This window comes from Borostomias antarcticus (genome assembly GCF_949987555.1).
Source record: "Borostomias antarcticus genome assembly, chromosome: 11".
Lineage (NCBI taxonomy): Eukaryota > Metazoa > Chordata > Actinopteri > Stomiiformes > Stomiidae > Borostomias > Borostomias antarcticus.
Window position 1 is genome coordinate 26,536,659 of NC_140244.1, and position 27,294 is coordinate 26,563,952.

Sequence of the window (27,294 nt, forward strand, 5' to 3'; positions counted from 1 at the left end):
AATAGTATGGAAATAATATTACCATTATGAAATATTCTGGAATAATAGTATGGAAATAATATCACCGATCAAATATTCTATAACATTCAAACCAAGCAACAACAAAAGACTCACAAAACATTTAATGACAGTTTCCATGGACACAGCTTAATAAACCTTATCCTGGACTGAGAAAGAAACATTTTGGTAGTCATTACGGTGAACGTAATGGGTTTTTGAGACTGCTCCCCTCACACATTAAAACCAGGAATGTTTACAGCCATATAGAACAAAGCAACAATCACATGCTGCAGTCAGTCAGTTACCATACCAACCGTGGAATTAAACAACAAACGCACACATTATAACATAAGGCATTTTAACAATCAAAACAAAAGAAAAGAGGAATGAATAAATGAAAGAAAGGAAAAGGGAATGGAGATATAAATCACGTAACCACAAGTGACCACCAAGACACCTCTTCACTCCAACCCACAGTCCATGTACGCATCTTCAAATCTCACCATTTAACATTACAATAACCTTCTGACCTCCACACTAAAATGGGCTGGAAGGGGACTTTCAATGTGCACTGTGCGATCCTGTCAGATGGTCAAAACATGAAGTACGCCCGCCCCCCCGCCAAAAAAAACAAAACGGTTTCACAGATAAAGACGTTGAAGTATGGTTCTCCACAGCAGTCCCTGTGGGGAAGTGTAAAACTAGAACCTCCCCCATCAGAGCCTGGACCAATCAGAGCCCCGTGACATCACAGACCAGGAAGTGAAACTGCCTGCTAGGAAGTGACATCGCAGGCCAGGCAGCGGAGGACGTTGATGAAAAGGGTGGTGGCGACGGCGAGGACGATTGACCCGGCTGCGTTCTTCATCAGTTGGACTTCTTGTCCTGCTCAGCATCGGTGCTAGCCTGGGATAGACGGACAGAGAGAGAACCATAAATGGGAATGCTAATCGGGGAATAGTTTTTTCCATCTGGAAAAAATGAGCCTAAGAAAGAAATCTGTCGGCCTTCAGAAGGTTAAAACACTATTGGCAGTGGGACAGACAAATCATATCTGCCGCCTATCTGGGATAAATTAGGCTATCTGGAAAAAAAAGATCAGTCTAAGAAAGAAATGTTGTGTTGAGAGTGTGGATGTGAGGGTGACGCTGTGGCTGCTACATCTCCAGGTCGCTGGGTCCACTTGGACCAGATTCAGATGAGCTGAGCTACGGGCCGTTGACCCCAGGCGATCTGGCTTAGTCGTTGAGGCGGGTGAACCCTGACCTTTCACCTCCATGACACCATAGAGAGGGGGATTTGGGATTAGGCGTGGCTTTCAGTGGTTCTGTTGTGCATCCTATGATTCAAGCTTTTTAAAACGGTATTTTACTTGATTTCTTATCTTTATCTTCTTGTTATTGTTTTATCTTCCATCTTATTTTCCCTGCTTTCTGTTCCTTTTCTGTCTATTTTTATGTGAAGCACTCTGTGCATGTAATTTCCCTGTTGTGAAGCACTTTAAGATGAATTTTTGTTTGTATGAAAGGTGCTATATAAATAAAGTTATCATCATTATAGGTGGCAGCCTCAGCCTTCCTTATATTTGACTATATTTTCTATCAGCTCAGTTTGCCGGGGTGTTGAACCAGTCCTTAGCCCAAACCACGTACAGTCAGTCCTCAGTGGCGCGCTGGTCCGGGTTCCTACATTACCACGCTGGTCCGGGTTCCTACATTACCACGGTGGGCCGGGTTCCTACATTACCACGCTGGGCCGGGTTCCTACATTACCACGCTGGGCCGGGTTCCTACATAACCACGCTGGGCCGGGTTCCTACATTACCACGCTGGTCCGGGTTCCTACATTACCACGCTGGTCCGGGTCGTACATTACCACGCTGGTCCGGGTTCCTACATTACCACGCTGGTCCGGGTTCCTACATTACCACGCTGGTCCGGGTTCCTACATTACCACGCTGGTCCGGGTTCCTACATTACCACGCTGGTCCGGGTTCCTACATTACCACGCTGGTCCGGGTTCCTACATTACCACGCTGGTCCGGGTTCCTACATTACCACGCTGGTCCGGGTTCCTACATTACCACGCTGGTCCGGGTTCCTACATTACCACGCTGGTCCGGGTTCCTACATTACCACGCTGGTCCGGGTTCCTACATTACCACGCTGGTCCGGGTTCCTACATAACCACGCTGGTCCGGGTTCCTACATTACCACGCTGGTCCGGGTTCCTACATTACCACGGTGGTCCGGGTTCCTACATTACCACGGTGGTCCGGGTTCCTACATTACCACGGTGGTCCGGGTTCATACATTACCACGCTGGTCCGGGTTCCTACATTACCACGCTGGTCCGGGTTCCTACATTACCACGCTGGTCCGGGTTCCTACATTACCACGCTGGTCCGGGTTCCTACATTACCACGCTGGTCCGGGTTCCTACATTACCACGCTGGTCCGGGTTCATACATTACTGCGTCTACAAACCCTGCGCTAGCCTGGCTGCCGTCAACAACCTCATGTGATCGAATGAGACGAGCTGCTAGAAGACCTCCGCTCCCCACTCCGTCGCCACTGTCACTTGAGCCTGCGTGTATTCTGGGCTACACACTTACAAAAGGTCTGGACAGACGCCAGTCCCCATGTGTGTTTAACATGCTCTGTGATATAATGATTCCATGTTTTAATGTATAAGTATGCTCCACACCATGCTAGGCCTCTGAGCAGCATGTCACAGTTGGCGAGCAGGGCGGGATAGCATGACAAGCTAGCACGTAAAGCTACTGTAGAATAAGGCAGGCTATTCAGAAAGCTAGCACATAGGGGTAGCATAGGCAGGCTAACATAGCAAGGCACTGTAGCATGGGAGGCTAGCTACTGTAATTAGCATAGCAAGTCAGTAGATCTTGCCAGAATATTATCTGAGAAGTCAGGTTAGCATAACAGCTAACAGGCAGGTAGGGAGGACATAAACAGAGCAGGTGCACGAAGTTCACCGGAGAGAGAGCTCCACCAACCGCCCAAGATGCAACACACTCATGTACATGTGGGCACGGAGGGGATGACACGTACACAACACGTGTGCACATGTGGGCACGGAGGGGATGACACGTACACAACGCGTGGGCAGGGAGGGAGTGACACGTACACGGCACGTGGCCAGGGAGGGGATGACACGTACACAACACATGCACTAGACCAAAATATCTGTTGCCATTACCTTTGACTACCAAATTCAAAAACAGAAACAGGAAGTACTTCACACATATATAGGCACACGTGTGCCGTTCTAGGAACCCGGGCAGAGGTGTGAGGAGTGAGGGAAATGCAATACCTCTTTTACGTGTCAGATTTATGATGTTGTGCGGATCTGATATTGCCAGCAAACGCCATACATTCACATCATACATTCACGTCAACTTGACGGATTCACCCTGTGCTAAAGGGCAGAGGGGGATATGGTGGGGGGGGGGGGGGGGGGGGGGCGGAGGAGTGGGGGCTGAACAAGCCCCCTGGACAGCTCTGGGCTGGTTGGCCTAGTGGCCACACATGGTATTGCAAGTCCTGTGATGCCATGGTTCCAAATGCAAGTGCCACACTTGAAATGAACTCTAGACCTTGTATCTGCTCCTTGTAAATGAAATAACAAGGGAGTAACACACACTTGGATGGAACAGCTGAGTAGCCAATTGTCCAATTACTTTTGGTCCCTTAAAAAGGAGGTTACGACATATAGAATTAGTTGTAATTCCTACACCGTTCACCTGATTTGGATGTAAATACCATCAAATTACAGCTGAAAGTCTGCATTTAAAGCACACATTGAATGTTTTATTTGAATTCAATCCATTGTGGTGCTGTACAGTAAGGTTATAATAGTTTTGCTAGTTATAGTTAAGTTTTTTTTTTATATCGTAGCTTGTTTTCAATTTCAGTTTAGTTTTCATTCGTTTTTAAAGCAGGTTTGCTAGTTTAGTTTTTATTCGTTTTAGTTAGCGCTAGGATGAGACTATCCTGATATCGCAAGCTCATGTTTCACTCGTCGTGTGAAACAAACCATCTGGCGCACGTCAGATTACTTCTGCGCAGGGGAAAAAAATTGGAGGACAGATTAGACATATCCACCCAAAATACTAGGCTTATGTATGAAATGAAAGAGTAACTAAGACATTTTCTCTATAATTTTAATTTATTTTAGATAGTTTTGTAAACACAAAATACAGTTTAAGTTAGTTATTGTTTTTTTGTAAAGCCGAGATTTGATTTTTATTTCAGTTAACTAAAATGTTCATCTTTGAAAAATCTTTGTTTTGGAGGAAGGTCTGGCGTGATTTGGAGGCAGGTCTGGCGTGTTTTAGAGGCAGGTCTGGCGTGTTTTAGAGGCAGGTCTGGCGTGTTTTAGAGGCAGGTCTGGCGTGTTTTAGAGATAGGTCTGGCGTGTTTTAGAGGCAGGTCTGGCGTGTTTTAGAGGCAGGTCTGGCGTGTTTTAGAGGCAGGTCTGGCGTGTTTTAGAGGCAAGGCTGCGTTCCGAATCGCATACTTCTACTTCTTACTACCAGTACCTACTACAGCTGCCCTTAGAAAGTACGTACTTTGCAAGCAGTAGGCATCCAATTGGGACATACTACCTTGTCATAACATTGCGCCTTGAAATTAGCCCACATCCGTCGCTGTCCATAACGCGACATTCGTCTACAGCTGTCAACTCGCGCATGTGACGCACATTACCGCTGCGCAAAGGATTGTGGGTCAGAATAGCCAGAAAAGCCTGCTGGCGTGCATACTGCAAAATACGACCGGATGTAGTAGGTCATCCTGGTACTTTTGCCATACTGCATGTGGCATACTATGTATTGGGACATACTACATTCTGTTTTGGCATACTATATAGTAGGGTAGTAGGCGATTCGGAACGCAGCCCAGGTCTGGCGTGTTTTAGAGGCAGGTCTGGTGTGTTTTGGAGGCAGGTCTGGCGTGTTTTAGAGGCAGGTCTGGCGTGTTTTAGAGGCAGGTCTGGCGTGTTTTAGAGACAGGTCTGGCGTGTTTTAGAGGCAGGTCTGGCGTGTTTTAGAGGCAGGTCTGGCGTGTTTTAGAGGCAGGTCTGGCGTGTTTTGGCCCAACTCCGGAGACGGGCCATGTCAGGCGTGTTTTAACTGCTCATGGAAGAGCAGCTGAGGCAGCTGGGCCAGGCGGGGTTGACTCAGAGAGGAAAAACCCTCCGTGTGGGAGAGGCTGCTGGGGGGATTTCCTCTCACCAGTCAGCGTACTGTGTGTGTGTGTGTGTGTGTGTGTGTGACTGTGTGACCGTGTGTGTGTGTGTACGTGTGCGAATGTTTGAGAGTGTGTGAGCGCATGTTTGAGAGTGTGTGGCTGCGTGTGTGTGTGTGTGTGTGTATGTGTATGTGTATGTGTGCGAATGTTTGAGAGTGTGTGACTGCGCCTGTGTGTGATTGTGTGTGTGTGCGCGCATGTTTGAGAGAGTGTGTGTGTGTGTGTCCAGTACTGACCTGCAGTCTAGAGTGCTCCTCCAGCAGGCGGTCGTACTCCACAGTCAGGTTCTCAGCCTGCTTCTTCATGGCCTTCACATCACTGTCAGACTTCTGCAGGACTACACACACACACACACACACACACACACACACACACACACACACACACACACGATGACACAGGGATTACACACCATCTTTCACCTACATGTCAACTGAAGCAGCTGGTGATCCAACAGTAATTCTCACACACACACACACACACACACACACACACACACACACACACACACACACACACACACACACACACACACACACACACGTCAGTAGTCACCTTTCCTGGTGGCCTCCAGCTCCTCTTTCAAAGCCTTGACCTCCGTCTTCAGAGTCTTGTTCTCCTCCTCCACGCCGACCCCTGACCCCTTCTTCCCCACCTCCGGCACCTCCTGCCCCGCATCACGCAGCTTCTACACACACACAGACACACACACACACACTTGCTTATAGTTGTCCATCGATTCGATGATGACCATCTTCTCTTATTTGTGAGTCTGCTTGTGTTTGAACAGTCCGATCCTGGATCCACAGCTCCGGCTGCAGACTGGGCATGTGAAGGAGGTGCTAGGGGGAGCAGGGGGTGCTAGGGGGTGAAGGAGGTGCTAGGGGGAGCAGGGAGTGCTAGGGGGAGCAGGAGGTGAAGGAGGTGCTAGGGGGAGCAGGGGGTGCTAGGGGGGGCAGGGGGTGCTAGGGGGAGCAGGGGGTGAAGGAGGTGCTAGGGGTGCTAGGGGGAGCAGGGGGTGCTAGGGGGAGCAGGAGGTGAAGGAGGTGCTAGGGGGAGCATGCCTCTTCTGTGTGTGTTGCTCCTCCATATACTCACTCCCTATGAGGAGTGGGCGCACCAGAGATCACGGCAGGAGGCAAGGTCCTCCAATGAAAACAGTCTCTCTCTCTCTCTCTCTCTCTCTCTCTCTCTCTCTCTCTCTCTCTCTCTCTCTCTCTCTCCCTCTCTCCCTCTCTCTCTCCCTCTCCCTCCCTCTCTCCCTCTCTCTCTCTCTCTCTCTCTCTCTCTCCCTACCCCACACACACCTATTCGAGTCTCAGTCTATGGACACAGGTGTCTGTGTCCCCTCCATAGCGTCTCCTCCATATATGGTGACTGTCAATTATATGCAATTAATAGCACTGACCCTTGATCAGCCTGGTCAGCTTTGTGCTGTGATATTGTAGCTAAACAGAGATCTATAGTAAGATGGTACCAGTCCTGAGGTGGAGGAACATGCTAGAACAGGTCACTACAGAGGAACATGCTAGAACAGGTCACTACAGAGCAACATGCTAGAACAGGTCCCTACAGAGGAACATGCTAGAACAGGTCCCTACAGAGGAACATGCTAGAACAGGTCACTACAGAGGAACATGCTAGAACAGGTCACTACAGAGCAACATGCTAGAACAGGTCCCTACAGAGGAACATGCTAGAACAGGTCCCTACAGAGGAACATGCTAGAACAGGTCACTACAGAGGAACATGCTAGAACAGATCACTACAGAGGAACATGCTAGAACAGATCACTACAGAGGAACATGCTAGAACAGGTCACTGCAGAGGAACATGCTAGAACAGGTCACTACAGAGGAACATGCTAGAACAGATCACTACAGAGGAACATGCTAGAACAGATCACTGCAGCTTATCAGCTCCTGTAAGCAGGTGGCCATCTGCTGCTAACCAGGGTGGGCTTATAGAGGAGCTAAGATAGTACAGTAACTCCTGACCTGCAGAACACACACACACACACTTGTTTTTATATCCTTGTGTGGCCCCCTAAAACTTTACCATAAAATATAAAGCTACCCTAAACATAAACTTTAATCCCTAACCCCAAAATCCCAGAAAACGCCATCACACACACGCACGCGCACGCACGCACGCACGCACACACACACACACGCACACACACACACACACGCTCATACGCTCATCTGTTGGGAATCCCCAAAAAGTCCAGTCCTATGCTGAAAGCCCCCTGAAGTCCAGACAGTCTCCTACGGTCATCAGCTCAGCCTTGGGAGGGAGCTGGAACGAAACCACAGAAGAAGAACCCCCAATACCAGCAGAACCCCGTCTCCCAGGCAGAGACCCCCCCAATACCAGCAGAACCCCAACCCCATCTTACTATACCATGTTCTTACCATGTTCTTTGCTTTGCGGAGCAGAGAGCAGTCTTCCTGTATCTACTCTAAATGGTAAATGGTAAATGGACTGCACTTATATAGCGCTTTTCCACCTTAGCGGCACTCAAAGCGCTTTACAATGGCCTCTCATTCACCCATTCACACACACATTCACACACCAATGGCGGTAGCTGCCATGCAAGGTGCTAACCTGCTCATTGGGAGCAATTTGGGGTTAGGTGTCTTGCTCAAGGACACTTCGACATGTGGACAGTCGGAGCTGGGATTCGAACCGCTGACCCTTCGATCATTGAACGACCCGCTCTACCAACTGAGCTACAGCCGCCCCAGATCTACTCTACTCTTTGCCTTGTTCAGCTGTTATGTAAAACACTAGTGTTTGATCCTAATAGTTTGAGGAAGACAGCAGAGTCCAAACAGGCAAAATCAATACTGTGCATTGAGCTACTGTACACTCTAAAAATGGTTCTATATAAGGTGAGAAGGTGAGGTGGTGACAGGGTGTGGGTGAGAGGGTGTGGGTGAGAGGGTGTGGGTGAGGGGGTGAGAGGGTGTGGGTGAGGGGGAGCGGGTGAGAGGGTGTGGGTGAGAGGGTGTGGGTGAGAGGGTGTGGGTGAGCGGGTGAGAGGGTGAGGGGGAGCGGGTGAGAGGGGGTGTGGGTGAGGGGGTCAGGGTGAGGGGGTGTGGGTGAGGGGGTGTGGGTGAGAGGGTGTGGGTGAGGGGGTGTGGGTGAGAGGGTGAGGGTGAGGGGGTGTGGGTGAGAGGGTGTGGGTGAGAGGGTGTGGGTGAGAGGGTGTGGGGGTGTGGGTGAGAGGGTGTGGGTGAGAGGGTGAGGGTGGGGGTGTGGGTGAGAGGGTGTGGGTGAGAGGGTGTGGGTGAGAGGGTGTGGGTGAGGGGGTGTGGGTGAGGGGGTGGGGGTGTGGGTGAGAGGGTGAGGGGGTGAGAGGGTGTGGGGGTGAGAGCTGGTGGATATAGATAGATAGATAGCACACACAGTACTGCTGGACCCAACACATCAACAGGAACACAGCCAAGGACTTCCGTCCATATCTGCTGTACACAGACTCCATTCCACTGATCAAGGTCACACAAGTGTTTTCATCAAGACGAGACAGACAGACAGACACAGAGAGAGACAGACAGGCAGACAGGCAGGCAGACAGGCAGAAAGGAAGACAGACAGAGACAGACAGGAAGACACGCAGGCAGACAGGCAGACAGACCGACAGGCAGGCAGACAGACACAGACAGACAGGCAGGTGTCCGGTCTAGAGTCCACTGGTATCTGGTCACACAAATGCCAAATCGAGCAGCCAAGTCTCGCCAGTCACTACGAATAAAACATGGACACACAGCACCAAACGAAGTAGCCTATTCAAGAAGAGCTTCCTGTCCAATCACATCGCAGGTTTATGGGTAGTCCTGTTTTTGGACAGGGGGGTCACTATCCGCTATCCCACCTAACCACAACTGCAGAGCAAATAGGCTACTGCTACACACACACACACACGCACACGCACACACACGATCAATAGTCAGATGGATGGCCATTACTCAGCTGCACAGTGACATAGCAGAGGATTATAGGACCAGGGGCCACGCCTGACTCACATTCCTATAGCTTATCAATGGGTGAGCCTGTTAGCATGCTAGCTGTAGCCAGCATTCCTATAGCTTATCAATGGGTGAGCCTGTTAGCATGCTAGCTGTAGCCAGCATTCCTATAGCTTATCAATGGGTGAGCCTGTTAGCATGCTAGCTGTAGCCAGCATTCCTATAGCTTATGAATGGGTGAGCCTGTTAGCATGCTAACTGTAGCCAGCATTCCTATAGCTTATGAATGGGTGAGCCTGTTAGCATGCTAGCCGTAGCCAGCATTCCTATAGCTTATCAATGGGTGAGCCTGTTAGCATGCTAGCTGTAGCCAGGATTCCTATAGCTTATCAATGGGTGAGCCTGTTAGCATGCTAGCTGTAGCCAGCATTCCTATAGCTTATCAATGGGTGAGCCTGTTAGCATGCTAGCTGTAGCCAGCATTCCTATAGCTTATCAATGGGTGAGCCTGTTAGCATGCTAGCTGTAGCCAGCATTCCTATAGCCTATTAATGGGTGAGCCTGTTGCAGGCCAGTCTAGGTGCAGGCAAGCAGAGGGAAGAGAGAAAGAGAGAAAGAGAGAGAAAGAAAGAAAGAAAGAAAGAAAGAAAGAAAGAAAGAAAGAAAGAAAGAAAGAAAGAAAGGAGGGAGAAGCAAGTGATAAAAGAACAAAGCAGTAATGCCCAGCCTTGAGGAGAGAAAGCTAATTAAACTAATAAATAATTAACTAGGCTTTTCCTTCCGACTGAGTCCACGTCTCTCCCTGCCGGTGTACCCGTGTGTTTACAGCAGCAGAGGTGGAGGCCTGGTAGCTTCTGTAGCTACGCCATTAGCCGGACAACATGAAGGACGACGCCATGTGGCCGTGCTGGCCCCGTGGACGTGCGCGCTAACAACCTTCCTAGGCGCCCGACCTTCCTAGGCCAGGGTTCAACGCCACCAATTCATGTTTGAATCATCACCCCATCTCCCTGGAGGTGCACTACACACACGCGCACGCACACACACACACGCATACACACACTTTCTGCTGCACGAGCCAGCTTCCGAGCCAGTAGTCCGTCTCACATGACATTTCAAGGTGCCTTATGAGCGATACGGCTTCTTATATAAAACTCCTCATCGCTGACATTCAAAGCCCCAACTACTACACAGCTAATCTTATCCCTAGTGTAAGTGTGAACATTGGAACTTCCTAGTGACAGACTAGCCACGCCTCTCCCAGACACTCTGACCAACCAGCATGTCCTTCTACGCTGGTTAACCCTCTCCTACTTCACAAGGACAGTGTCGCCCCCCTGTGGCTGCCAGCAGTACAGCAGGATGCTTGAAACTCAGTCCTAAAATGACGAACGCTGGGTGGCCGATCTGCCATAACTACAAGGTGCTCCAAGAACTACAACTATCACAACTAGTAGCTCTCCCAGAACTACAACTCCCACAGCCAGGTACCTGCTGCAGCTTGTCGTTCTCCTCCATGTACTTCCTGGCGGCGTCGCTGGCGCTCTCGGCCTGCTTCTTGAACGCCTCGTTGGACGCCATGAGTGTGGCCTGCTGGGAGAGCAGCGTGGCCAGACGCCTCAGGAGCCTGGAGGAGAGAGGGAGAAAGAGAAAGAGAGAGAGAAAGAGAGAAAGAGAGAGAAAGAGAGAGAGAAAGAAAGAGAAAGAGAGAGACACACTCCGTTAAGAAGCCACTTGATAGCTACTATATAGAGATGATGAACAAGACCAAGCCAGACGAGAACAGATGAGAACAGTCCAGGGTCAGGTTTCCCAAAAGCTTCTTTTGTTAAGAGGCTCTTTAGCCCATTCAGTTGACCAATCAGAGAGCTTGCCCAGACCAGTTGACCAATCAGAACGCTCTAAATGAATGGCCCAAGAGTCTCTTAACGAAAGAAGCTTTTGGGAAACGCAGCCCAGGTACAGTAGGCCCAGACCCAACGGAGATCATCCTGAAGCCTGTGGTTCACGCGCTGTTGCAACATGTTGTTCCTGGTCTTGGAGGGCGGCTCAATGATTAACGAGCCGCCCTGAAAGGTTAAATTCATCCTGGCTCCCATCTAATATCAGGGGCCATCACTACGAGCAGATCAGGTGTACTATTACAGTCTGAACCGGGCAGGGCACTTCTAGGAACTCCTAGAACGGACCGTTACCAAGGACGATGACCCAAGCAGAAAGGTTAGAGGGGTAGAGGAGGGCAATAAAATCAATACAGTAATGCATTGCAATATTTTTTTCTCACGATACTGTATCAATATCGATTTTCCGTGGTACAGTGTCGAAACTTTTTTTTTTTTTAATGCACAAGTAAAATATATATAAATCAAGACATATATATATATAATTCATGTTTTAAATGGATTTAAAATATCCTTACATGACCTTTGCCCTCTGGGCCACTTACAGGGAGCAGAGGATTTTCAGCTGTATTTTTAAATGTTCAGTAAATTATGTAGAGTATCGTAATGTATCGCAAGATGCATCGTGAAACAATACCCAGCCCTCGGGTAGACGGGAAATAAACAAGTAAACAATACCCAGCGCTCGGGTAGAGGGGAAATAAACAAGTAAACAATACCCAGCCCTCGGGTAGAGGGGAAATAAACAAGTAAACAATACCCAGCCCTCGGGTAGAGGGGAAATAAACAAGTAAACAATACCCAGCCCTCGGGTAGAGGGGAAATAAACAAGTAAACAATACCCAGCCCTCGGGTAGAGGGGAAATAAACAAGTAAACAATACCCAGCCCTCGGGTAGAGGGGAAATAAACAAGTAAACAATACCCAGCCCTCGGGTAGAGGGGAAATAAACAAGTAAACAATACCCAGCCCTCGGGCAAAGGGGAAATAAACAAGTAAACAATACCCAGCCCTCGGGTAGAGGGGAAATAAACAAGTAAACAATACCCAGCCCTGGGGTAGAGGGGAAATAAACAGGTAATCAAGGCCAGCCCTTTATTCATACGGTGTGATACAGACAGTCCTTAAGATAGCAATGACCGTGGGAGACGAACAACATTTGAATCTCAGAGACCTTCTGTCTCCGGAAAACAACGATGCGTTCATATCTATTATCCGGTATGTGCACTACTGGGTCTGACGAGCATGTGACACTATATTAAAGCACACCTAAAAACCTGCCTTTTAAAAAAAATTTGAGTTATTTCTGTTCAGTTGTGTTTTGTTATCTATGCTTTTAAACCTGTAGCACTCAGATTTTTTTTAAATGAAAAGTGCGTTACAAATAACATTTATTATTATTATTATTATTACTATACGTTTACAGATCAACAAGACTGACTTGGACCAGCGGTTAGTTGAGCTACTCTGGCAGGACAGACAGGGACATTTGGACTTGAACTTCAGGGGTACAGGGCCAGGCGTACCCTGCTTCTTCAGAGGTACAGGGCCAGGCGTACCCTGCTTCTTCAGGGGTACAGGGCCAGGCGTACCCCGCTTCTTCAGGGGTACAGGGCCAGACGTACCCTGCTTCTTCAGGGGTTCAGGGCCAGACGTGCCCTGCTTCTTCAGGGGTACAGGGCCAGGCGTACCCTGCTTCTTCAGGGGTACAGGGCCAGACGTACCCTGCTTCTTCAGGGGTACAGGGCCAGGGGTACCCTGCTTCTTCAGGGGTACAGGGCCAGGCGTACCCTGCTTCTTCAGGGGTACAGGGCCAGACGTACCCTGCTTCTTCAGGGGTTCAGGGCCAGGCGTACCCTGCTTCTTCAGGGGTACAGGGCCAGGCGTACCCCGCTTCTTCAGGGGTACAGGGCCAGACGTACCCTGCTTCTTCAGGGGTACAGGGCCAGGCGTACCCTGCTTCTTCAGGGGTACAGGGCCAGGGGTACGCTGCTTCTTCAGGGGTACAGGGCCAGACGTACCCTGCTTCTTCAGAGGTACAGGGCCAGGGGTACCCTGCTTCTTCAGGGGTACAGGGCCAGGCGTACCCTGCTTCTTCAGGGGTACAGGGCCTGGCGTACCCTGCTTCTTCAGGGGTACAGGGCCAGGCGTACCCTGCTTCTTCAGGGGTACAGGGCCAGGGGTACGCTGCTTCTTCAGGGGTACAGGGCCAGGCGTGCTCTGCTTACTTCCGGAGCACGGTATTGAGCAACCACCGCTTATGGCACACCGAGGCCGCTCCTGGAAAGAGGCGTGGTCAGGTCTACTCGTGGTCAGGAAAGAGGCGTGGTCTACTCGTCTTCACCGAGTCGTCTGAGGGGAAAGAGGATCTCGCTCGTCACATGATGTACAGTACTGGGGGGCGGGGCTTCTTCTCGTTCTGGCGTTCCTCACGGCGGCATGCTCCAGGGTTTAGCTCACCACACTCCAGGCGTAAAGGGGCTGGCGGATGACACTCTGACACATTCACAAGATGCGTGTCCCCCCCCCGTCCTCGAGTTACCCTCCGGAGGGACAGACTGACGGACTGACTGGCGTGCTTGTGCCCCCTTCCTCTGGACTTACATCAGGCAGTAGGTGTTTACTGCTCTGTAGATGTTCTTAGCCAATAGACAAACATTTCCCAGGATCTTGCCTGATCGTCTCGAATTTTCCAGCTCACTTTTCTGGCCCCCGGGTGATTTTTTTATTTTTTATTTTTTCTCTTCCTTCTGGAATATGTAGGGATGGGACCAATGCCCTCCCCCCCCCATTGCTCTCTGTAAAGCGCATTGTGTTGCTTCGGTGTATGAAATGCGCTATACAAATAAAGTTTGATTTGATTTAGGTGGCTGCTGATAAATCAACGCAAAGCCCAGTAAATGATATAGTTCTAATACATTCTAGGTTCTAGGTTCTACTAGTTCAATAACAGAGACCTACTAGGGCTGACTTAGTGAGATGCAGACTAAGCATACTGCTACAGCCTACACCTTTTAACCCTGAAAGTACAGTGACATTTCAAATATGAATTGGATTTTCCCTATAATACTAGAAAGCACAGTTTCTCAGCTTTCAGCAAGTGTTGGAGTGAGGAATTTTTTAGATTTGTTAGATTTTTTTTTTAATATTATTAACTATTTGTTAGATATTTTTAAAATGTTGCCGGTGACGTGGTCGTATCGAAAGGGTTAACGGCTTTTTCTTTTTCTGTTTTACTTTATTTAATTTTTTTGTGCAGTTTTATTTTCAGTCATTTATTTTACTGATTATGTACCAATGATTTAGACGTGACATGGATTTTAAAAGCCCTTTCTAGATGTTCACCTGCACAATCTCTTTACTTTGTTGTTATTGTTGTTCTCTGTTATACCGAGGTGCAAATAAATAAATCTAAAATCTTAATCTAAAATGTACTATAGCAGTCAACCTGCCACCTACTGAACACCAACCACACTGACTTAACCCACCTAACATGACTTAACACTACCTACTAAACACCAACCACGCTGACATAATCCACCTAACATGACTGAACACTACCTACTTAACACCCACCACGCTGACATAATCCACCTAACATGACTGAACACTACCTACTCAACACCAACCACGCTGACTTAATCCACCTAACATGACTGAACACTACCTACTCAACACCAACCACGCTGACGTAACCCACCTAACATGACTGAACACTACCTACTAAACACCAACCACGCTGACTTAATCCACCTAACATGACTGAACACTACCTACTCAACACCAACCACACTGACTTAATCCACCTAACATGACTGAACACTACCTACTCAACACCAACCACACTGACTTAATCCACCTAACATGACTGAACACTACCTACTCAACACCAACCACGCTGACTTAATCCACCTAACATGACTGAACACTACCTACTGAACACCAACCACGCTGACTTAATCCACCTAACATGACTGAACACTACCTACTCAACACCAACCACGCTGACTTAATCCACCTAACATGACTGAACACTACCTACTGAACACCAACCACGCTGACTTAACCCACCTAACATGACTGAACACTACCTACTGAACACCAACCACGCTGACTTAATCCACCTAACATGACTGAACACTACCTACTCAACACCAACCACGCTGACTTAATCCACCTAACATGACTGAACACTACCTACTCAACACCAACCACGCTGACTTAATCCACCTAACATGACTGAACACTAACTACTAAACACCAACCACACTGACTTAATCCACCTAACATGACTGAACACTACCTACTCAACACCAACCACGCTGACTTAATCCACCTAACATGACTGAACACTACCTACTCAACACCAACCACGCTGACTTAATCCACCTAACATGACTGAACACTAAATACTAAACACCAACCACGCTGACTTAATCCACCTAACATGACTGAACACTACCTACTCAACACCAACCACACTGACTTAATCCACCTAACATGACTGAACGCTACCTACTCAACACCAACCACGCTGACTTAACCCCACTAACATGACTGAACACTACCTACTGAACACCAACCACACTGACTTAATCCACCTAACATGACTGAACACTACCTACTCAACACCAACCACGCTGACGTAATCCACCTAACATGACTGAACACTACCTACTGAACACCAACCACGCTGACTTAATCCACCCAACATGACTGAACACTACCTACTAAACACCAACCACACTGACTTAATCCACCTGACATGACTGAACACTACCTACTGAACACCAACCACACTGACTTAATCCACCTAACATGACTGAACACTACCCAACCACGCTGACTTAATCCACCTAACATGACTGAACACTACCTACTCAACACCAACCACGCTGACTTAATCCACCCAACATGACTGAACACTACCTACTGAACACCAACCACGCTGACTTTATCCACCTAACATGACTGAACACTACCTACTCAACACCAACCACGCTGACGTAATCCACCTAACATGACTGAACACTACCTACTGAACACCAACCACCAGACAGCGTGACCCGGGCCTCAGCAGTGGGCTGTCGTTCTGCAGTATGGCATCCATTTTGCCGGAGTCTATATTTAACACCCACCACCAGTTGCTGAACACATGGTGCCTCTGGCAGCTCCGCCCCCCACCTGTCCTGAACACTACCGGGCCAAACATTCCCAAACCTGGCAACCTCGCTTAACCCCTGCATAGCTGCAGTAGGTTGGTCCAGGAGGCCCCACCCCAGATCTTGTCCAATCACGTCCCCTCCTTAGCCTAGCCCAAGCCCCCGCCCCAGACCTTGTCCAATCACGGCCCCCTCCTTAGCCTAGCCCAAGCACCGCCCCAGATCTTGTCCAATCACGGCCCCTCCTTAGCCTAGCCCAAGCACCGCCCCAGACCTTGTCCAATCACGGCCCCTCCTTAGCCTAGCCCAAGCCCCAGAGAGGAGGGAGGGCCCCCTACCTTGCGTAGGCTACGTTTACACTAAACGTTTACACGAAAACTATCTCTGTCAACACGCTGCGTTTTAGCACTGTTTCTCCTTCCGCACTAACAACCCCCAACACCTCTCCCTCTCCCCCAACCCCCCTCCCCCTCACCCCCAACCCCTCCCCCCAGCCCAGCAGTGTAGTGAAATTACCAGGATTGATAACACTGGGTGAATTTAAATCCATTTTAAAAGACTATGAAACCAGCTCTCCTGGTCAGTGAAACCGTGTTTGATAACTTCCCCTACAAATGATTCTTGCTGTGAAAGTATGTCTCTCTGTATTGTCTGTTATGTTTCTTTTATTGCTGTAACTTTGTTTCTGCTGCCTTCTTGGCCAGATCACTCTTGAAAAAGAGATTTTAATCTCAATAATGCCTATCTGGTTATATCTGGTTTAATCTCAATAACGCCTATCTGGTTATATCTGGTTTAATCTCAATGATGCCTATCTGGTTATATCTGGTTTAATCTCAATAATGTCTATCTGGTTATATCTGGTTTAATCTCAATAACGCCTATCTGGTTAAATAAAGGATTTGCTCTGACTGATTGGGTAACACCACACACAGCTGTAGTAGTAGTGAAGTCCAGGCTCTAATAATAGAGCCCATTCAGAGGAATCCCAGCACCTCCCTGTATGGCCAAGACATGCAGACACGCCGCCATCGCCACCCAGACGTATAGACCGCATCCGCGACTTGACTCCGCCCCCCAGACCGTGCTCAGCCAATCAAGTTCACCCCCAGACCGCATTCAGCCAATTAGGTTCGCCCTGGCTTTCCACCTCGCAGGGGACTTGTGAATGGAAAATGTCGAGCTGTCTCTCCCCCCCGCCCCCACAACCCTCCCCCCCCCCAACCCAGGCATTCTTTCACCAGCCTAAACACAGGCTACATGATGACTGACTGACTGCCCAAGATAAGTGTTGAAGTTTCACAAGGCCATTCACAGTACGAGGTCAGTCTTGTGCCTACTGGTCTGGTAATTCAGTAAATAAGTCTACTAAGAGTTTAGGAATTTTCAACTGAAAAGGTAATGGTGCATTCATTTGTTTAAAGGTGACTTTCACTGGTGCGGACATTCACCAGAGGCAGGGGTGTGCCTCCTGGGGGTTAGAGGCAGAGGCCGGGGGGGGTGGAGGTTGAGACAGGGGCCGGGGGGGCTGGAGGTTGAGGCGGGGGTCGGGGTGGCTGGAGGTTGAAGCGGGGGCCGGGGGGGCTGGAGGTTGAGGAGGGGGCCGGGGGGGCTGGAGGTTGAGGAGGGGGTCGGGGGGGCTGGAGGTTGAGACGGGGCCGGGGGGGATGGAGGTTGAGGCGGGGGCCGGGGGGGCTGGAGGTTGAGGCGGGGGCCGGGGGGGCTGGAGGTTGAGGCGGGGGCCGGGGGAGCTGGAGGTTGAGGCGGGGGTCGGGGGAGCTGGAGGTTGAGGCGGGGGCCGGAGGTTGAGGTGGGGGCCGGGGGGGCTGGAGGTTGAGACGGGGGCCGGGGGGGCTGGAGGTTGAGACGGGGGCCGGGGGGGCTGGAGGTTGAGACGGGGGCCGGGGGGGCTGGAGGTTGAGACGGGGGCCGGGGGGGCTGGAGGTTGACGGGGGCCGGGGGGGCTGGAGGTTGACGGGGGCCGGGGGGGCTGGAGGTTGAGGCGGGGGCCGGGGGGGCTGGAGGTTGAGGCGGGGGCCGGGGGGACTGGAGGTTGAGGCGGGGGGGCCGGAGGCAACGGGGCAGGAACGGGAGCAAGCTGGGGTTCCAGGATCAGCTGTTCTCCAGAACAGAACCAGCCCACCCAACAGGGGAGGTGTGCTCTGATGGGCAAGTTGTTGAGGAAGGGGGCGGCAGGAGGGAGGGAGGAGAGAGAGAGAGAGAGAGAGAGAGAGAGAGAGAGAGAGAGAGAGAGAGAGAGAGAGGAGGGCTAGAGAGAGAAGGCAGGGGAGAGAGGGAGGGAGGAAGAGGTAGGTACTGTAGGTAGGTACTGTAGGTAGGTAGTTAGGTAGGTACTGTAGGTAGGTAGGTAGTTAGGTAGGTACTGTAGGTAGGTACTGTAGGTAGGTAGGTACTGTAGGTAGGTAGGTAGGTACTGTAGGTAGGTAGGTAGGTAGGTAGGTAGGTAGGTACTGTAGGTAGGTAGGTAGGTACTGCAGGTAGGTAGGTACTGTAGGTAGGTACTGCAGGTAGGTAGGTAGGTACTGCAGGTAGGTAGGTAGGTACTGTAGGTAGGTACTGTAGGTAAGTAGGTAGGTAGGTACTGTAGGTAGGTAGGTACTGTAGGTAGGTAGGTAGGTACTGTAGGTAGGTACTGTAGGTAGGTAGGTAGGTGAGTTCAGGGGGGAGGAGGGACACCTACAGGCAGAGCAGCAGGGTGAGGTAGGAGGGAGGGAGGGAGGGAGGGAGGGAGGGTAGGTAGGTAGGTAGGTACTGCAGGTAGGTAGGTACTGTAGGTAGGTACTGTAGGTAGGTAGGTAGGTGAGTTAGGGGGGAGGAGGGACACCTACAGACAGAGCAGCAGGGTGAGGTAGGAGGGAGGGAGGGAGGGAGGGAGGGAGGGAGGTGAGTTAGGGGGGAGGAGGGACACCTACAGGCAGAGCAGCAGGGCGAAGCCGGCGATGTACTCGTTCCTCTGGGCTCTGAACAGCTTCATGTGGATGTGCTCGATGGCCACCGGGTTGTTGGTCAGGTCCACCTTCTCCGTCACGCTGTACTTCCTGACCTCCCGGAAGGCGTCTACACACCGGAGACACAGGGATACGAACCGTCAACCAGAAGGCAGAGAGACAGAGGGATACGAACCGTCATCCAGAAGGCAGAGAGACACGAACCTTCATCCAGAAGGCAGAGAGACAGAGGCTGCGTTCCGAATCGCATACTACCCTACTATATAGTATCCAAAACAGGATGTAGTATGTCCCAATACATAGTATGCCACATGCAGTATGGCAAAAATACCAGGATGTCCTACTTCATCCAGTCTTATTTTGCAGTATGCAAGCCAGCAGGCTTTTCTGTTTTTTCTGACCCACAATCCTGTGCGCAGCGGAAATGTGCGTCACATGTGCGAGTCGTGACAGCTGTAGACGAATGTCGTGTTATGGACAGCGACGGATGTGGCAAGGTATGACAAGGTAGTATGTCCCAATTAGATACCTACTGCTTGCAAAGTACGTACTTTCTAAGGGCAGCTGTAGTACGTACTGGTAGTAAGAAGTAGAAGTATGCGATTCGGAACGCAGCCAGAGTCCACTATTTATTACCCACAATTCACCTTGATGTCCAGGGAACAGCGCATGTACCCTACATTTTCTCCGTTCCCTAGGTAGTTCACTACACGGCAAACCCTATATAGGGAATAGGGAGTGAGGGAACGAGGGAGCGATTCCCAACACAGCTCTAATCTCTGGAAGTGATTCACAGGCTCACCGATCAGGAGGAAGACGAGGATGGCCAAGGCCACCATGAAGGAGGTGTTGCCGTAGGTAGCGATGGCCTGCACCAGGCGAGACTTGAAGATCTTGCTCCATCTGGAAAACACCAGAGAGAGGGGGTTGAGCTAGGGGGGTGAGCTAGGGGGTTGGGCTAGGGGGTTGGGCTAGGGGGTTGGGCTAGGGGGTTGGGCTAGGGGGTTGGGCTAGGGGGGTGAGCTAGGGGGTTGGGCTAGGGGGGTGAGCTAGGGGGGTGAGCTAGGGGGTTGGGCTAGGGGGGTGAGCTAGGGGGTTGAGCTAGGGGGTTGAGCTAGGGGGCTGAGCTAGGGGGTTGAGCTAGGGGGGTGAGCTAGGGGGGTGAGCTAGGGGGCTGAGCTAGGGGGTTGGGCTAGGGGGTTGGGCTAGGGGGTTGGGCTAGGGGGTTGAGCTAGGGGGTTGAGCTAGGGGGGGTGAGCTAGGGGGTTGGGCTAGGGGGTTGAGCTAGGGGGTTGAGCTAGGGGGGGTGAGCTAGGGGGTTGAGCTAGGGGGGTGAGCTAGGGGGGTGAGCTAGGGGGTTGGGCTAGGGGGTTGAGCTAGGGGGTTGAGCTAGGGGGTTGAGCTAGGGGGGGTGAGCTAGGGGGCTGAGCTAGGGGGTTGAGCTAGGGGGTTGAGCTAGGGGGGTGAGCTAGGGGGCTGAGCTAGGGGGTTGAGCTAGGGGGTTGAGCTAGGGGGGTGAGCTAGGGGGGTGAGCTAGGGGGTTGGGCTAGGGGGTTGAGCTAGGGGGCTGAGCTAGGGGGTTGAGCTAGGGGGTTGAGCTAGGGGGGTGAGCTAGGGGGGTGAGCTAGGGGGGTGAGCTAGGGGGTTGGGCTAGGGGGTTGAGCTAGGGGGCTGAGCTAGGGGGTTGAGCTAGGGGGTTGAGCTAGGGGGTTGAGCTAGGGGGCTGAGCTAGGGGGTTGAGCTAGGGGGTTGAGCTAGGGGGTTGAGCTAGGGGGGGTGAGCTAGGGGGTTGGGCTAGGGGGTTGAGCTAGGGCAGGGGTGGCCAACCCGCGGCTCGCGAGCCGCATGCGGCTCTTTGCCCGTCAATGTGCGGCTCCTCCATCCATTCCCAAAAAAAGTTGGCTTGCGGCTCTTCCATCCTTTCATTAAAAATTAAATTCATTCATTCCATAAAAACGTTTCTCTCTCTCTAGTTTCGCTGTGCATTTCTTCCCGCCCATTTTAGTTTATTGCAGATTTGTCATAAAATCATGATTCGTTTCGCTAGTGAGGAAGTCGCGTGAGAACCACTTCAAACCAATCATATAGGTAGCAAATCACCTTGGTAACAAAATGATTAGGTGCGTTTACATGGACAGTTTGAATCGGTTTCAAATAGGTTTGGAAGGCCAAACCGATTGAAAATATGTCATATAAACACCTCAATCCGACTGAAATGCCCCAACCCGATTGAAATCCCAATCGCTTTTCAAGGAGGTAGTTTAAACCTTTTCGAAACCGTTTGGTCCGTCATGTATACTACCTTGAAACGGATTGATGCTGCGTTCTGCGTTCATTTTGCGCATGTTCAAGACTTGACTAATCAAGGCACGCTCGACAGTTCCGTAATCAGCTGTTTGTAACCATCGTAACGCAATCACTCACGGCTGCGTGCGCGTTCGAAACATTTGTCTCGTTGTCGCATGTAAACATCCAACCAGTTTACTTTGTATCCCATGTATACAATCAAGATGAAATCAGCTTGAAATCAACCAGATGGAAAAATATTTGTCATGTAAACGCACCTATTGTAAACAAAATAATTTGCTTTGCGTGGGTCATTCTCTTTTACGACAAAAGCTAACGTAGCCTAGGCTACTGTACACAACCAAAGAATGGCTGGAAAGAAATGCGCAGCTAAAAGAAAATATGAAGACGAACACAGGACATTTTTTACCCGAGTGGGGAGAGTAATTTTTTCTTCATAGAACGTAATGGTAAGCCATTCTGTCTGATATGCCAGACATCATTGGGACATTTCAAAGCCTCATCTCGAGCCCAGTCCAGCCCAACCCAGCCCAGTCCAGCCTAACCCAGTCCAGCCCAGCCTAACCCAGCCCAGTCCAGCCTAACCCAGTCCAGCCCAGCCTAACCCAGCCCAGTCCAGCCTAACCCAGTCCAGCCCAGCCTAACCCAGCCCAGTCCAGCCTAACCCAGCCCAGTCCAAAATATATTATGTCAGAAAATATCTTGTATGTATTAATTTTAAATAAATTAACTTTAAATGTATATTTAATGGACAATAATGTTTTTCTTATTATTTTAGACTGGGGTGCCTTGGGATTTTAAGTACTTATGAAGGGTGCGGTGACTGAAAAAAAGGTTGAGAAACGCTGGTATATATGGTGTGGCTCTGGGTGGTACCACAGTAATTTTTGTGGCTCTTAGTCTCTGACTGGTTGGCCACCCCTGAGCTAGGGGGTTGGGCTAGGGGGTTGAGCTAGGGGGTTGAGCTAGGGGGTTGAGCTAGGGGGGTGAGCTAGGGGGCTGAGCTAGGGGGTTGAGCTAGGGGGTTGAGCTAGGGGGGGTGAGCTAGGGGGTTGGGCTAGGGGGTTGAGCTAGGGGGGTGAGCTAGGGGGGTGAGCTAGGGGGCTGAGCTAGGGGGCTGAGCTAGGGGGTTGAGCTAGGGGGGGTGAGCTAGGGGGTTGGGCTAGGGGGTTGGGCTAGGGGGTTGAGATAGGGGGTTGAGCTAGGGGGTTGAGCTAGGGGGTTACAGCCCTTGGACGTAGTCCCATCCCATCTACATCTACAGTACCCCGCCTCCAGGCCCAACCCCTCTCCCCCAACACCTTTCCCTCTCCCCCTGCTCCTCACCCCCAACCCCTCTCCCCCAGAGTGAGAGACACTCAGTACCATGTGAGGAATGGAGAGAGATGGAGAGAGAGGGAGAGAGAAAAAAAGAAGAGAGGTAGAGAGAATGAAAGCAGATATGATTAAATAAAGATTTAAGTAGCAAAGATAAAGGGCGGCTCTTATCTGATGATGATCTGAAGCTGACCCATAACTCTGATAATCCTCACAATATTTCACTTATATAACAATACATATCAGCAAGTGACGGGGTGACTAATCTAACGGAATCCTACACTCTTCCTGGGTCAATGATTATTTTGTAACCCTACTTAGATAAGGGTCAGAGGAGCTTTGTCAGCATCACATGCGATTGGCTAAATATGTTTGTTTGCTATTTGTGATTCCTGGTCTCCAGGGACGGCGTTGGGGAGGGGTCAGTGAGTGGTCAGGAAACCGAACCTTTTTAACCAACCAAGGACATTTGTCTTGACCAGAGTGGTGCACTATGGGAAGGGTAGACCAGTCTCCGTGGAGACGGCCCAGGGAATGGGATGGGAGTGAGAGGGTAGGGTTGCCTCGAGATTCTTGTCCTGGTAGTCAGGGAGTCGCGTGGTATCTAATAGTGGAACATGTGTTCCCCCACTAATAGTTTGGCAGGAAGAACTAGAGAGCAGGTCAAATCTGGCCAGGCCAGGAGCCAGACAGGGACAGGAGAGAGAGACCACGCCCAGGGAGAGACCATGACAGGAGAGAGAGAGACCAGGGGAGAGACCAGGGGAGAGACCATGCCAGGAGAGAGAGACCAGGGGGAGAGACCAGGGGGAGAGACCACGCCAGGAGAGAGAGACCAGGGGGAGAGACCATGTCAGGAGAGAGAGAGACCAGGGGAGAGACCAGGGGAGAGACCATGCCAGGAGAGAGAGACCAGGGGAGAGACCATGTCAGGAGAGAGAGACCAGGGGGAGAGACCATGCCAGGAGAGAGAGAGACCAGGGGAGAGACCATGCCAGGAGAGAGAGAGACCAGGGGGAGAGACCATGCCAGGAGAGAGACCAGGGGGAGAGACCATGTCAGGAGAGAGAGAGACCAGGGGAGAGACCAGGGGAGAGACCATGCCAGGAGAGAGAGACCAGGGGAGAGACCATGTCAGGAGAGAGAGACCAGGGGAGAGACCATGCCAGGAGAGAGAGACCAGGGGAGAGACCATGTCAGGAGAGAGAGACCAGGGGAGAGACCATGCCAGTAGAGAGAGAGACCAGGGGAGAGACCATGTCAGGAGAGAGAGAGACCAGGGGAGAGACCATGTCAGGAGAGAGAGACCAGGGGAGAGACCATGTCAGGAGAGAGAGAGACCAGGGGAGAGACCATGTCAGGAGAGAGAGACCAGGGGAGAGACCATGTCAGGAGAGAGAGAGACCAGGGGAGAGACCATGTCAGGAGAGAGAGAGACCAGGGGAGAGACCATGTCAGGAGAGAGAGACCAGGGGAGAGACCATGTCAGGAGAGAGAGACCAGGGGAGAGACCATGCCAGGAGAGAGAGAGACCAGCGGAGAGAGAGACCAGGGGAGAGAGAGACCAGGGGAGAGACCATGTCAGGAGAGAGAGAGACCAGCGGAGAGAGAGACCAGGGGAGAGAGAGACCAGGGGAGAGACCATGTCAGGAGAGAGACCAGGGGAGAGACCACACCGGGAGAGAGACGATGCCAGGAGAGAGAGACCAGGGGAGAGACCATGTCAGGAGAGAGAGACCAGGGGAGAGACCATGCCAGGAGAGAGAGAGACCAGCGGAGAGAGAGACCAGGGGAGAGAGAGACCAGGGGAGAGACCATGCCAGGAGAGAGAGAGACCAGCGGAGAGAGAGACCAGGGGAGAGAGAGACCAGGGGAGAGACCATGTCAGGAGAGAGACCAGGGGAGAGACCACACCGGGAGAGAGACGATGCCAGGAGAGAGAGACCAGGGGAGAGACTTCACCCGGAGCCAGACTAGGGTAGGAGAGAGAGACCAGGGGAGAGACCATGTCAGGAGAGAGAGAGACCAGGGGACAGACTACACCCGGAGCCAGACTAGGGTAGGAGAGAGACCGGGCCAGGAGAGACAATGCTGGGAGAGAGAGACCATAACAGGAGAGAGAGATGAGGGGAGTGACCAGGCCAGGAGTCAGACCAGGGCAGGGGAGAGACCAGGGAAGGGGGGATACCAGGGCATGGCAGGAGAGAGACCAAGCTGGGGACCGGACCAGGGGGGGTAGCAGGGTCAAAGGTCAGGCCCGGCCTAAACTCACCTCTTGGGGGAGATGAAGGGGAGACAGAGCAGCAGGATGAAGAAGACCTCCGCATAGAGGAAGGTGGCCACCGCCGTCCACTGGAGACTCATCCTGGAGCAGAGAGGGGACAAGAGAACGAAGACATCACTGGTCTGCTCACTACTTAGCTAGCTAATAACATACCAGGACTTCTGCTTAGTCAGCTAATAACATACCAGGACTTCTGCTTAGTCAGCTAACAACATACCAGGACTTCTGCTTAGTCAGCTAATAACATACCAGGACTTCTGCTTAGTCAGCTAACAACACACCAGGACTTCTGCTTAGTCAGCTAATAACATACCAGGACTTCTGCTTAGTCAGCTAATAACATACCAGGACTTCTGCTTAGTCAGCTAATAACATACCAGGACTTCTGCTTAGTCAGCTAATAACATACCAGGACTTCTGCTTAGTCAGCTAATAACATACCAGGACTTCTGCTTAGTCAGCTAATAACATAACAGGACTTCTACTTAGTCCGCTAATAACACACCAGGACTTCTGCTTAGTCAGCTAATAACACACCAGGACTTCTGCTTAGTCAGCTAATAACATACCAGGACTTCTGCTTAGTCAGCTAATAACACACCAGGACTTCTGCTTAGTCAGCTAATAACATACCAGGACTTCTGCTTAGTCAGCTAATAACATAACAGGACTTCTACTTAGTCCGCTAATAACACACCAGGACTTCTGCTTAGTCAGCTAATAACATAACAGGACTTCTACTTAGTCCGCTAATAACATACCAGGACTTCTGCTTAGTCCGCTAATAACATACCAGGACTTCTGCTTAGTCCGCTAATAACATACCAGGACTTCTGCTTAGTCAGCTAATAACATACCAGGACTTCTGTAAGCACAATCAAACCTCCCAGTGTTCCCTGACTGTCCCCGTCAGTCACTAAATGTCACAGAAAAGTCACAAATCATCTATTTTAACTAATATTCACATTCACAGTCATACTTGGCTTTATGTATAGAGCATGAAAGCGACTTCACAATGCCCACAAATTACATGAATTATCCTCATAACAAACGGCTCATCACTGATGTGTAATCTATGTACTGGCCTTCAGTTTGACTGGTTGAGAGATGAGATTAGATTCTGTTGTGTGCTTGTGCAGAAATGTGTCTTGCATCACCAGTTCAAAGCACAAATAAGTTATTTACTCAGTAATTCATTCAATGCAACAGCATATGCCTGAACCCTAGTATGTGTGAACTACACATCGCTAATACATAAACAGATCTTGAATCTTATCGACGGACCCTCGCATATTAACCTCCGCAATGACAGGTCTGACTGCTGTAAGTATCTTTAGGAGAAAGTGTAAGGGTGTGCATGCGAGACTGGGCCCTCCCAGCCCCTAATCTCGCGATAGTGATGTAACCACTGGGAAAAGCTCCAGACATCCCATCCTCCTCGACCCACATGTGGTCTGTGGACCAACAGCTCCATCTCATGTCGTCTGGTGGGATCAGATCAGCTGATCAGCTTCTGACTGCTTCTTAGTGGATTTTATTTTTTTTTAAGAAAAAAAAGATTGATCATAATGACGTGTACATGCTTGTCCAATGAATAACTACTTGGTCAATGTCCGTGAGACTGAGCCGTTGAAGAGCCACTATGTTCGAGGTTGTCTAGTGAGCTTAGCAGCTTTTTGCAACTAACTTTAGCAGCTGTTGACTATGGTCTGCATGGCTTCACGTACACAGTATCAGGATACATATCATGCCAATAACCAGATCATTTGAAGTCCAACCCTATTAACTAGCTAGCAAGCATTTTTATGCAAAAAAACACACAAAAAAGAGGAACAAGTATCCATGAAATGCCTGAATCACCAGGCCGAGCTAGCAGGGCCGCACATTGACCCATCTGTGCTAGCTAGCTAGCTAGCTTCTGACGTCACAAAGTTACTAGCATGCAGTGTTACGCACACATTTACATGAAATCCCGAGTAGCAATACTCACCTAACTAGAATAAGACCCTATACTTTCTCCACGTCCCGGTAGTCTGCTTCAAGCCAGTGCACTAGCAATCAAACAAGCTGTCAAAACTTAGCTGGTATTTCTGCCTCTTCCTGTACGGTGGAC

At 50.5% G+C, this 27,294-nt stretch overlaps 1 protein-coding gene across 1 annotated transcript; it reads right to left on the minus strand.

Moving 5' to 3' along the window:
* Positions 1–252: 252 nt before the first annotated feature.
* On the minus strand, positions 253–27,285 carry bcap31 (B cell receptor associated protein 31). The gene is made up of 8 exons (XM_084446289.1): positions 27,172–27,285; positions 25,170–25,262; positions 20,076–20,176; positions 19,238–19,382; positions 10,733–10,868; positions 5,826–5,958; positions 5,507–5,607; positions 253–906 (listed from the first exon to the last, which is right to left on the minus strand). Exons 2-8 carry the CDS (start codon positions 25,259–25,261, stop codon positions 868–870), a joined length of 747 nt encoding a protein of 248 aa, XP_084302415.1. The 5' UTR covers position 25,262; positions 27,172–27,285; the 3' UTR covers positions 253–867.
* Positions 27,286–27,294: the final 9 nt, after the last annotated feature.